General features: G+C 42.4%; 1 protein-coding gene across 8 annotated transcripts in view; it reads left to right on the forward strand.

Annotated features, from left to right (window-relative positions):
* The first annotated feature begins 5,313 nt into the window (after positions 1 to 5,313).
* Positions 5,314 to 12,125, forward strand: part of PSPC1 (paraspeckle component 1) — a 65,534-nt gene continuing 58,722 nt past the window's right edge. For all 8 annotated transcript variants that reach the window (XR_015222594.1, XR_015222592.1, XR_015222593.1 and 5 more), the window contains exons 1-4: positions 5,314 to 5,790; positions 7,703 to 8,004; positions 10,708 to 10,803; positions 11,795 to 11,991. Coding sequence is in view for 4 of the 8 variants with exons in the window: in XM_086621585.1 (XP_086477711.1) it covers positions 5,404 to 5,790; positions 7,703 to 8,004; positions 10,708 to 10,803; positions 11,795 to 11,991 (982 nt within the window). In the remaining 4 variants the exon portion in view is untranslated. The remainder of the gene's footprint in view (positions 5,791 to 7,702; positions 8,005 to 10,707; positions 10,804 to 11,794; positions 11,992 to 12,125) is intronic.

Genomic DNA, 12,125 nt, shown 5'->3' on the forward strand with positions numbered 1-12,125 from the left:
CAGCTGTTTATCACATCTTAGTGTGATGCCACAGCCCTCTTCTACTCTGCAAACCCCTGCTCCAGATACGGCAGGTCAATGCTTCCCTACTACTTGCACATAAATTCACCATGGTGCAGAGGAGAGGTTAGTTCTGCATCAGGATCTGTGCTACTTAACAGGGTTCATCCTCTACAGTTGGTATCTTACTCATCTTCAACCCAGTGCTCTTCCCTTACTCGTGTGATCCTAAAACCAAATTTTTCTTGCATCATAAATGGTGTCATAAGTACGAAGGAAGAAAATATCTGATGGGTGTGCGGTTTAGTATTTTTAAGTACCCCGTACTGTATCGATGGCATGGCTCAATTTTGAGTGATTGCACTGCAAAGATTGTTTCCATGACCTTAGTGTGTGGTTATTTGGATGGTAGCTGCTGTGTAGAGGCCATACACAGATAGACTGGTTGGTGGATCCTTTTCATGGTGCGCAAAGTATGGGATGAAGTATGATAGCAGGTGGTTTTGTGATTTGGTAGTGTACTTTTCATCAGCTCATATCAGGGTTAAAGTGTCAGAGAGTCGTTAAAGTTTGTCTGCACACCATGTGTCACGGTAGGACTTCCAAGGAAGAGAGAGGCTTCCTGAGGCCAGAGAGAGAGAAATACACCCACTGGGCATTACAAAGGGGAAAGCCTCTGGGGCCTGTGGGCTATTTTTGTTGGGCTAATTGCCCAGCTTGGTGGTAACTTGTAACTGGCTGAGTTTGTGTTAAACTGCTCCAGAGAAAATGGCCTGAATAAAACACGTTTGTGGCACTGCTTTGTTTCAGGGCTAGATCAGCCCTTCTGGGTCTCTCCCAGTCACTTTAACTGTTTCACACAAACTGCCTGTTCTGCCTAACCTAATCCCAGGGACTGTCTGTTGGGAAGCTCTACTGCCTGACCTGCTGACAGAACACCAAATGATTGTTTAGAGATAAATCAAAGGCTAAATATGTTTGGGGAATGCTTCCTTAAGGCTTTAACTTCCCACTTGCCTTAGCAGTTAACTGTCACTCTTGTACAGAATAAGCAAAGACATGCTGAAAAATATTCAAAACGAATTATTAGTGGGCAAAAGTAGCTTTGGAAAAGTTAGGTAACTTTTGTTCAGCCTAAATGTCCATCTGATGAGTACATTTTCACAGACAAATATATTTTCACATGTATTCAGTCCTTGTTTCCCTGAGATCAGTGTTGTTTTAAAGAATAATACTGACTCCTCATCCTCAGATAATTCTGAAATACTAGTTTTCATTCCTGTAAAAAATCTACTAATATGGCATGCATATAGGTAACTACTAACCATATTAGGTTAGGTTTTACAGATCATTTTATAAATGTGATTCATATACATTTCTCTCCATGTAAAAACCAAGTAATTCATCTTGTTGAATTGCTAATATTGAAGAGAACAAAGAAAGGAGGCCTGCCCACCAGGTTTAAAAATAGAAAATCCAAGTCATCCTGTTCATCTGGGACCAGAGAGATAATTCTATTGTACGTTTTCCATCTTTATTTTCATTTCATTTATTCTATTAAAATTCTAGTGATAATTCCAGCATTTGTCACCAGATGGCACTGCAAAGACATTATCTTGTAGCTCCTCTTAATGCCCGAGTAGTCGCATGAGGTCATCCTCAGATAATTACAAAGTATGCATCGCTTCTTCAGATGTATTAAGCGCTTCTGTAAACCGTTATGTTTATACCATCAGGTTTGCTGGCACAGCTATGACAGCTAGAGTTTTAATATTCATAGCCAATTTAACTTTGTGAGAAAAGCTCAGTAATGGAGACCAAAATCTACCCAGATATTGCCATGAGTAATACTGCAGGCAAACGCTGCCTTTCATGGCCAGAGATGAAGAGCAGCAGCAGCTCCCACCTGTGTCAGGTCATGCACACAAGTGCGCCTCAGTTCCCTGGTCCTGCACTTCTGAATAGGATCCCAGTCTCAGGATTCAACCACTGCCTACTGCATGCCTTACTTTTTCAGTGCAGAATTTCATGGTTTCCCTTGTTTCCCCCTTCCTCCCAAATGGAGCATTCCTTTCCATGCCCTCATTTCCTCTCAGTTTTAGTGCTCCCTGATATATTCTGTCATGATCTACCACCGTAGCTTGAGCTACAAGTACTGATTCTGTGACTCATTGCAGATTCTAGGAAGTAAAAAGACAGACTGAGAGTTGGGGTTGTTCAGCCTGGAGAAGGGAAGGCTCCGGGGAGACCTTCTAACAGTCTTCCAGCATGTAAAGGGGGCCTACCAGAAAGCTGGAGAGGGACTTTTGACAAAGGCATGTAGTGATAGGACAAAGGGTAATGGATTTAAACTGAAAGAGGGTAGATTTAGATTAGATATAAGGAAGAAATTCTTCCCTCTGAGGGTGGTGAGTCATTGGACCAGGTTGCCCAGAGAATCATAGAATCATAGAATCATAGAATGGTTAGGGCTGGAAGGGACCTTCAAAGGTCATCTAGTCCAACCCCCCTGCAAGGAACAGGGATATCTCCAACTAGATCAGGTTGCTCAGGGCCTTGTCCAACCTGGCCTTGAACGTCTCCAGGGATGGAGCATCCACCACCTCTCTGGGCAACCTGTTCCAGTGTTCTACCACTCTCATGGTAAAAAATTTTTTCCTAATATCCAACCTGAACCTACCTCCCTCTATTTTAAAACCGTTACCCCTTGTCCTATCATAACTGGCCCTCCTGAACAGCCTCTCCCCATCTTTCCTGTAGGCCCCCTTGAGGTACTGGAAGACCGCTATAAGGTCACCCCGGAGCCTCCTCTTCTCCAGGCTGAACAGCCCCAACTCTTTCAGCCTGTCCTCATAGGAAAGGTGCTCCAGCCCTCTTATCATCTTCGTGGCCCTCCTCTGGACCCTCTCCAACTGGTCCATGTCCTTCTTATGTTGGGGACTCCAGAACTGGACGCAGTACTCCAAGTGAGGTCTCACGAGGGCAGAGTAGAGGGGGAGAATCACCTCCCTCGACCTGCTGGCCACGCTCCTCTTGATGCAGCCCAGGACGCGGTTGGCCTTCTGGGCCGCAAGAGCACATTGCCGGCTCATATTGAGCTTCTCGTCCACCAGTACTCCCAAGTCCTTCTCCTCAGGGCTGCTGTCGATCCATTCACCACCCAGTCTGTATTTATGCCTGGGATTGCCACGACCCAGATGTAGGACCTTGCATTTGGCCTGGTTAAACTTCATGAGGTTGGTACGGGCCCACCTCTCCAGCCTGTCGAGGTCCCTCTGGATGGCATCCCTCCCTTCCAGCGTGTCGACGGCACCACACAGCTTGGTGTCATCGGCGAACTTGCTGAGGGTAACCTGCTTTGCAAAGCTGTGTCTGAAAACCATGGCAATTTTTTTACACTGTATTAGCGTAACTTAACAAGCAGACTACTATGCCATCTCCCTTTTCCCATCTGCTAAGCTTTCACTTTGTACAATGTATAGTCACATCATGTCTAACATATATTTTGCTCCCTTTACATGCTTACCAGTTTTAAAAAGCTATTTGTTTGCTGTAAGTCATACCTTTTTTTGTCTTAACACTTGTTATTGAATCCCAAATAGACTACAAACCATAGCTCTTTGGACAGTCATCGTGATTAAGGTTTAGGAATCCTATACTGCTGCTCTAATACCTCCCTCATGTTCCTACACTGCCTGACTTCCTGCCTTTGCTATCAGCAGATACTCTTCCTCTACCATATGTATTTTCTGATTTTCAGAGGTTTAAATCTGAGTTCAGTTCAATGCCCTACACCCACAAGTCTGCTTCAGAAACAGCTGGGCTGATAAAGTAGTTCATGCTGTCTGGGAACATCATGGTTTCTCTAGATCCTGGTACAAGCTCAGAGACGGCAGGAAAGGGACTGGGATCTTTCTTGTGTCTCAACTGGAAAAACAAGACAAAGGAACTTAAAATATTACCCAATGGACAGAGAAATCCCTGAGCAAGAGAATAACGTCTGTTGTAGAATTTTTTCCTGAATATCACACTTGACGTCACTTTTTCAAAAGAACGGTACATGCCATGCACTAGCTGAAGTAACTACTAACCACATGAGACTGTCTGGACTTTTTCAATGCTATAGCTGTATTAATAAACCAAATAATACAGGTATTTTCTCCTGAAGTCTTGCTTGTTTGTCCAGGAGTTCCCCTGCGTGCTGCAAGGCTACACGGTCACCTGAAGCACTCAGGCTACTGTGGTAGTAAGAGCCACTATCTGATTATTATCAGGTTTTCTGTGAGGCCCCAGGCAAACTGATGAGCTCTTTGTCTGAGAAACCATGCGCGGGCTGAATTACTGGTGAAACCACACTGATCAAGCAAGTGGGCATCTAGCAGGTGAGGAGATAAAACCATCGTTTTGTGCTGCAAAGGAGACACACGCAGTCCTAGCTACAAGAAGGGGTGCCGAAGGTAGGAAACGTTTGACTTCACAACCTCTCAGAAGAAAGTCATCACCTTTATAACAAAAGCTGTTGCCCTGTAAGAAATTGTTCTGCCAGCAGCAGATGTAACAAGGCCTCTCTCCACTCAGATGTCTCCCACATCGATCCCGGTGAACGCTTCTCCTGCGCTGTCTGCAGGTCGTCTCTCGTCTCTTGTGCCATCCCGCAGGGCTCGGGCGTCCCTTCCCCTGGGCTGTTCCCCTGCAGCCGCCTCAGCATCTGTCAGGTTATGTCTCCTTCCCTCCCTCCCTCCCTGTCTCGCAGCGACCAGACACCCCACCGGCGCAGCTCGCCTGCCTGCCTGCCCTTCCCGCAGGAAGACCCCACCAAGGGGTTCTTCTGCCCGGCGATGGACTGCCGCGGAGCTTGCAGGACCTCAACGCTTCTGAGACCACTCTCTAACCCAATATGGCCGCATTTGCGACTGCTCTCCGCGCGGGCGGGTCAGGCACCGCAGGAGCCGAGCTCGCAGGGGGCGGCGGGGAAGTTTCCGGGCGGGTTATTGTCTCAGGCAGTGCAGCCCGCTGGTACGCATCTGTCTCTGCAGACGCAAAACCCGATCTCTCACGGTTCGAGGCAGATTCGCCCGCCCGCTGGAGCTGAAAGAGAACACCACTGCCCGAGAAGAAGGAGAACTCCGCGGGGAGATGCGCCCCTCCCCCGGCCTTCCCACCGCCGCGCATGACAGCGCATGCGCAGACCCCTCCCCACGCCCAGCAGCGAGCAGGAGCAGGAGAGGGAAGGCAAGGCAAGGCCGCGCGGGCGGTGGTGGGCGGGGCTTCCCTCAGGGACGTTACAACTCGCCGAGGTTGGCGCCAGCGCCATTTTGAATTGGCTGAGGGTCGGGGGGGTAGTTGCTGAACCGGCCTCCGGGGCCCCTGAGAAAGCCAGAGAGAAAGGAGCAAGGCCTGAATATGGCGGCGAATAGGAACTTGAAGCAAGTGCGGATCGAGAATAGCTCCCCAGCGGCGCCGCTGGGCATGGTGGGGGGTGGTGGCGGCGGCGGCGGCGGCAACCTGAAGGCATTGCGGGGCCTAGAAACAGAGAGTGATGCTGCGGCGGCCATGGCGCTAGTGCCGAGCAAAGAAGGTGGAGATGAAGAGCAAGAGGTTGGCTTCACCATCGATATCAAAAGCTTTCTCAAGCCGGGCGAGAAGAGCTACACGCAGCGCTGCCGGCTCTTTGTGGGGAATCTGCCAACTGATATCACCGAGGAGGATTTCAAACGGCTCTTCGAGCGCTATGGGGAGCCTAGCGAGGTCTTCATCAATCGGGACCGTGGCTTTGGCTTCATTCGCCTGGTGAGCATTCGCGCGAGCCTCTGGGGCCGCCCCGTAACCGAGGGGCTGCCTTTGCCAGAGGAGACGTCTGTCCCTTGCTCCCCGCCCCCCGCCTTTCCTTGTCGGGCGGGGGTAAAAAAAGACGGTAGCTGCCCCGCGTTCCCTCTGCTTGCTGCTAGCGCCGTTCTCTCCGCTTCCTCTTCCTTCTCCCCCCTCCCCTATTTGCCTCTATATGTCCAAGCCAGAGGCCTGCGTTGTAAGCAGCCTTCCCAGCCCCTCACGTTTAGGTTTCCGCTTCGCTACGCGGTGCTCCGCTGGTTTCAGGGCCCCTCCACCAGTTTCCGTGCTGCTGCTGCCACGGGCACTCCAGCCTGTTACTCTTCAGTGAATAGGAGATGTGGTTGCGCGATCTGCTTTGTTCGTGTAACACCCGTATAAAGATTTTCCTTATTTAAATGGAAGAATTTATTGTACTTTAGGGCTAGGAAAAAAATCCTTTTTTGTGCAGAAGGAAATTTCAGCCTGTGCAGTTCATTATAAGTGCAGGTTTCATCTATGAAAACACAGTTAATTTTAAAGACTGGACAGGATTATTTCGAAATACCGCTTCTCGCACGTCGTGAGAACAGAACGCGTAATCTCAGATTTGCAAAGAAATGGGACCTTGGGTTGTTTAAATTACTTGTGTCCGGATAAGACCAGATTTTTAGGGATAATACAATATTCGATCAAATATGCTCAAGTTGAGCATGCAAAAAAGGAATAATCTGAAAATCTTATGATACTGTATTTAAATGTCAGTTTAATTTGCAAGATTAGTTTTCATGACTGCCATGTCTAGATTACACTAATTTATATCATTCTGGAAATAGATTTAGAGTGCTTTGGGTGTCTCAAGTTATGATTTTTCCGTATATTTTACTGGTTAGGATTTTTTTTCTTTTTGATTGTCACCTTAAACATAAGAGCTTGTGGCATTCTGCTATACATATTTTACTCTGAGAATCCCTCAGCCTGAAATAGCAATTTTGTGGAGGAAGTGTGGTATATTTAAATGTCATAACTCAATTCTGTATGTAATATAGATTAGATACAGCTTTTATCTGAACTTCCATTTTCCATTATGTTTAGGGAATGTGTTTGTGGGTTTTTTTTGACAATTTACATAGTCAATTGAACTGTGGAGAAAATGGCTATGATTTAAAGAATAATTTCCCTAAATGTAAGGGACTGCAGGTATCAAACTCAGTGAGAATCTCTGAAATTAGAGAAAAGGCAGTTATTTGTGCAGACTGTCTCATGGATGTGGGTGCAGAAAGCCCATAAATGTAAGAAGAATGAATACATGAACAAAGAAGGTAATTTCATTTGTTGATGAAATTCGAATTAGAGAGTTGAACCAAGAGTGGCAATGAGCAAGTGTGATATTTTCGCTTATTTAAAAGCAAAGCAAAACAAAAACCCAAACCAAAACACCTTAGATCCTCTAGTGTAATCTTTGAAAATACTGTTTCCTACTATAGTAGGAAAGCATATATGTTTTCTATGGAGCTAGAGATGCAGAATTTGAGTCCATTTGAGTACGTAAATATGAAAAAGCATCAAGTTTTCAGCTCTACTGAAAGCCTTTACAGAGCAGGAAAAATGTATCCATCATAATGAGAATTTAAGTCCTCTAATATGCTACAAAAATTTGCACCTGCATTGTTTTTTAGAATGAATCACAGAGAATTACATGCATATTTTTTTTTCAATCAGTGGACAGGAACTTTGTTTTTTTGGGGGGGGGCGAGGCGGAGGGGGCAGTTGAATGATCCTGATGCTAATGTACTCAAGGAAAAAAACTACTTTTCGGGTGCAGGGGAGGGACATAAAAATGATATCTGTTGTCTTTGAAAATAAAATACATAAAATATTTTATATCTTGAAAAAGGAATCTAGGACACTGGCTGAAATAGCAAAGGCAGAACTTGATGGTACTATTTTGAAGAGCAGACCACTTCGAATTCGATTTGCTACACATGGAGCTGCCCTCACGGTCAAGAATCTTTCACCTGTGGTTTCTAATGAGCTGCTGGAACAAGCATTCTCTCAATTTGGGCCAGTGGAAAGAGCTGTTGTTGTAGTAGATGATCGTGGCAGAGCTACAGGAAAAGGTTTCGTAGAGTTTGCAGCAAAACCTCCAGCACGGAAAGCTCTAGAAAGATGCAGTGATGGGGCATTCTTGCTAACAACGTAAGTTTGCAAGTCTTTGTTTGAATTTGTGTGAGTATATATTTCTGATGTGAAAGGAAACTGCATTCATGGGTATTCTCTGGTTCTTATGTTATTTTCAAGTTATGAAAGCCATGAAGTGAGAAATTAAGGTGTTTTACATGAATACCCGAAATATTCTTTTTTTTTTGTGAGGAAAACCATCTTTTTCTACTTACTATTTATAAGACTTGTAGTTACCATATGAGAGTCTGATAGCAACAGTTTGCTTTTCTTTGTATGCAGTGTTACTTTTCTTTCTCTGTATAGTAGGCTTTTTCTAGTGAGACTTTATTTTCATTGATTGCGCTTTTCCTGATCTCAGTAACAATGTGACAAAATAGTATTCCCCTGTTTCTTCATAAAACAGTGCACTACATTTCTGATATTTCTGTAAAATCAAGAAAGTTTTCCTACGTTTATTTCTGTCTCAAAAGTTTTAATTGTAGCTTGAAAGGCTGGAAGTACTTTTTGTGTTGTTTTTTTTGTTTTTTTTTTTTAAATGAAGACTTGGATTCTGCAGAAGTTTATGGCAACTCTTATCTGAAAAACTTTCTATTTCAAGGGCAAGTAAGCTTGCAAATTGCAGCACTTCTCTCTCACATCTTCTATTTCTATACTTGCCAAAGACAGTTGTTAACTGCTATGCCTTAACACATTCACTAACGGCATTCTCAAATGCTTTCTTAAAGACTTTGTGAAATGAGAGATATTGAGGATTTTTTTTGAATTATTTTTGGGAAAATAAGGCTGTGATTCCACAGAATGGAAGCTTGCTGCCATCAAATTGGGGAACTGTCAGTTGTTTTTCTGCCCTGGCTGTGCTGATCTTTTATCCAATTGAGAACTTTCTGATACTTCCGTAAGTCACTTGTGCTTGCTAAAACAACAGAAAAGTATTCAGCTGTTTTTGTTGGGTTCATTTTGGCTATTTAAGCAGGTGAAGGTGCTTACTAACATGGATGCTATGAACACCAGGTCTAGCAGAGGATAAGGCAGGAGAAAATGTTGCCAGGAGGAGATTGCAGGTGGTGAAAGGGTCTGGAACTCCTCTGACTTGTGATAATCTCATAAATCTTGTGTGCTACTGAACTGACTTGGTGGCTGTGTAGTAAATTCAATCTGAATACGTCTTTACTGTTATCAGTAGGCACCAGCAATTTGTTTTTATCCCTTGGGTTTTCTTGGCATTAGTATCTGAATGGAAGCACCATGAGCCAAACCAAGGAGCTAATCTAGTTCACTGTTACATGAATACTATTCTTGGCTTGAGAGATGTGGCAGGGGGAGAAGAAGCTAGGATATGAGGGGAAGGTATTCTTGTTTTGCCAGCTGGATAGATTTCTTGAATTGAAATGACCACCTAACCATGGCTGAGTTGAATAAAAAGCACTCGGTCTTTGTCTTGCTTAGGTGGCTGACATGTTCCCGAATGTGCAGTTGCAAAGATAATTAGCATGAATCTGTTACCATGATACTTTGATGTTTTACTTCAGAATCTAAAGTTTTATCTTTTTAGCTGAAAATTCCTTGCCTGATCAGAAGAAAATATTTCAATTCACGGGCTAAATATATCAAAACTAGACATTTAAAATGTTAATTTACAGATATAAAATTGTTGTTTTAAATCATAACTTGTTAACGCCACAGTTCAGCTGTGTTTAAATAACAGAAGTGCCAGCAATTACCATGCAGATAACATCAGGAGAAACAGTTGCTGAGTTGTGCTCTGTGATTCTAGACTTCATCTTTTTAATCTGCACCTGATTCCCAAAGTTTTCTTTTTCAATTGTCAACGTCGTTAAAATATATTGATTTTTTTTTTCCTGTGAAAAAATCTGCAAAGTGAGGTAAAGGTGTGAAACACAATAAATAAATGCTGGCATTATGAAAATAATGTCTCTAGCGCTTTAATTGCTTTAAGGTATGTATTATAGGCTATGCTTCCTAGACTGATGCAGAGAGCTTCAGGATCTTACACTGCTATCTTACACAATTCAGGATCTTACACTGCTATCCTTGGCAGTACTTGCTTCTGACTGCTACAGATAATGAGAATTCAAGGCAGGTATTTTCAAAAATAAATTGGGATTCTGATTTGTGAAAGTATGGTTGTTCAAATAATGGGTTTTAAATAACTTAAGAAGGAATGTTTTTCTAATTATGACTGGAATATTAATGCCAGATTATCAAGCTGTTTTTAATTGTAGAGTAACTTTCAAAAGTAACTTTCAGTAGTCTGTGGAAATATGAATAGGTTGTGTTGCTTTGTTTTGGGTTCGTTTGGTGCTTTCCCAATATAATCATGGCCCCACATTGCCTCACTGATGAAAAAAAGTAAAAAAAAAGTAAAAAAAAAAAAGGAAAAGTAGTTCCTTTCTAAATATTTAGTAATTGTAGATGGTGTCAAGATTTATTTATTTATTAAATGTTTAAATGCTTCATAGCAAAGAGAACTACATCTAGTAAATTGTGATTTCCTAGGCGGATTAGCTGGTTTTGGTATAGAAACAGTTATTTTCAAAGATAACTCTTAAATTCAGATTTCATTGGAATTTTACAATTTAAGAAGAATTTGCAAGACACGGGAATTATAGATAATGTATATTAGCTTTCCTCAAAATACTGAAATAACTTTACCTACTTCATTTTTGATTGAATTATTCAACTGAAACTGTCTTCCAGAACACCTCGACCTGTTGTTGTAGAACCAATGGAGCAATTTGATGATGAAGATGGGCTCCCAGAGAAGCTAATGCAAAAAACACAGCAGTATCACAAGTCAGTTGTGTTTAGCTTTATTTTATAAAACATGATTTATGTTACTTACTTAGCTTGGTATACACTAATTTTTTGTGTAACAGGAAGTAGTGTTTTGTATGTTGTGCTGTTTTGTGTCAAAGGATTAAATAGGCCCCTGCTAACATTTCCTAATCATAATAAAATTCAGACTTGTTGGTTTAATGTTCTGAGCATTTACTAAAGTAAATAGTTTGCTGGCCTACACTGAAATTAGTTGGAGTTTATTGCTATAGTCAAGCTATAGTCTTTTATGGATTAGAGGTGTGGTCTAATCCTGCAGATATTTGTATACCCACAGATTTTTTGTTCTCTGAATAGTCCCTTAACTGTTTGTGAAGTCCTTGCAGCTTCTACAGTTCAGATAAAACTGTTATGACACGAGCAAGTGAGTCTTGATCATGAGGTGAAAGAGAAGTCACCTAATGTGATATTTTTTAAATATGAAAATTTGATTGTCATTTAGTAATCATGTCGCTTGACACTAAAACGCTTATTCTGGGAAGGCTGTAGAATACCACTTTTTAAGAATGCATCACTTAGTTATGGTGTTAGTGTTAGAATGTAAAATAAAATGTTGGCAACTTTTAATGTTTAGAGATTCTGGCTAATATTCTGAGCTGTCTAGTAAGCTTTAATATTTAAATAATTGGTTTCATGAAGTGACTGCTTGCTTTAGAAGGCTGAAAACAGATAACCTAGTGTTGCAGCTTAGTATTTTGTACTGATGTAAATATCAATTTTTAGGTTAAAATTACATAAATAGAACAGATCTTTATTTTGACAATTTCTCTGATCGTATTACTTGTCTTAACAGCTGAATTAGGCTGGACTGGTTTAGAATGTAGTCATCTGACAGGTTGATTTAAAGTCAGATCTGTGCTCGAAGTGATTGTTTATAAATTCTTTGGCTGTTGCAGCTGTTGATCTGAACGTGTCCTTCTGTACGTTTTAACCGCATGATTTTTATTAGGGAAAGAGAGCAGCCTCCACGTTTCGCTCAGCCTGGAACGTTTGAGTTTGAGTACGCTTCACGGTGGAAGGCTCTTGATGAGATGGAAAAGCAACAGCGTGAACAGGTTGACAGGAACATTAGAGAAGCCAAAGAGAAACTAGAGGCAGAAATGGAAGCAGCTAGACATGAGCATCAGCTAATGCTGATGAGGCAAGGTAAAGTCAGACAATCTACTAGTATTAAATTCGTTTTGTCACAGATTTTCTTTGTGTAGCATACTGAACTGTATGTTAAACCTAGAGATTTTGCCAGATGCTATTTATTTAAATGCATTAAATGGAGAAAAAGG

This window comes from Tauraco erythrolophus, chromosome 1 (assembly GCF_009769465.1).
Source record: "Tauraco erythrolophus isolate bTauEry1 chromosome 1, bTauEry1.pri, whole genome shotgun sequence".
Lineage (NCBI taxonomy): Eukaryota > Metazoa > Chordata > Aves > Musophagiformes > Musophagidae > Tauraco > Tauraco erythrolophus.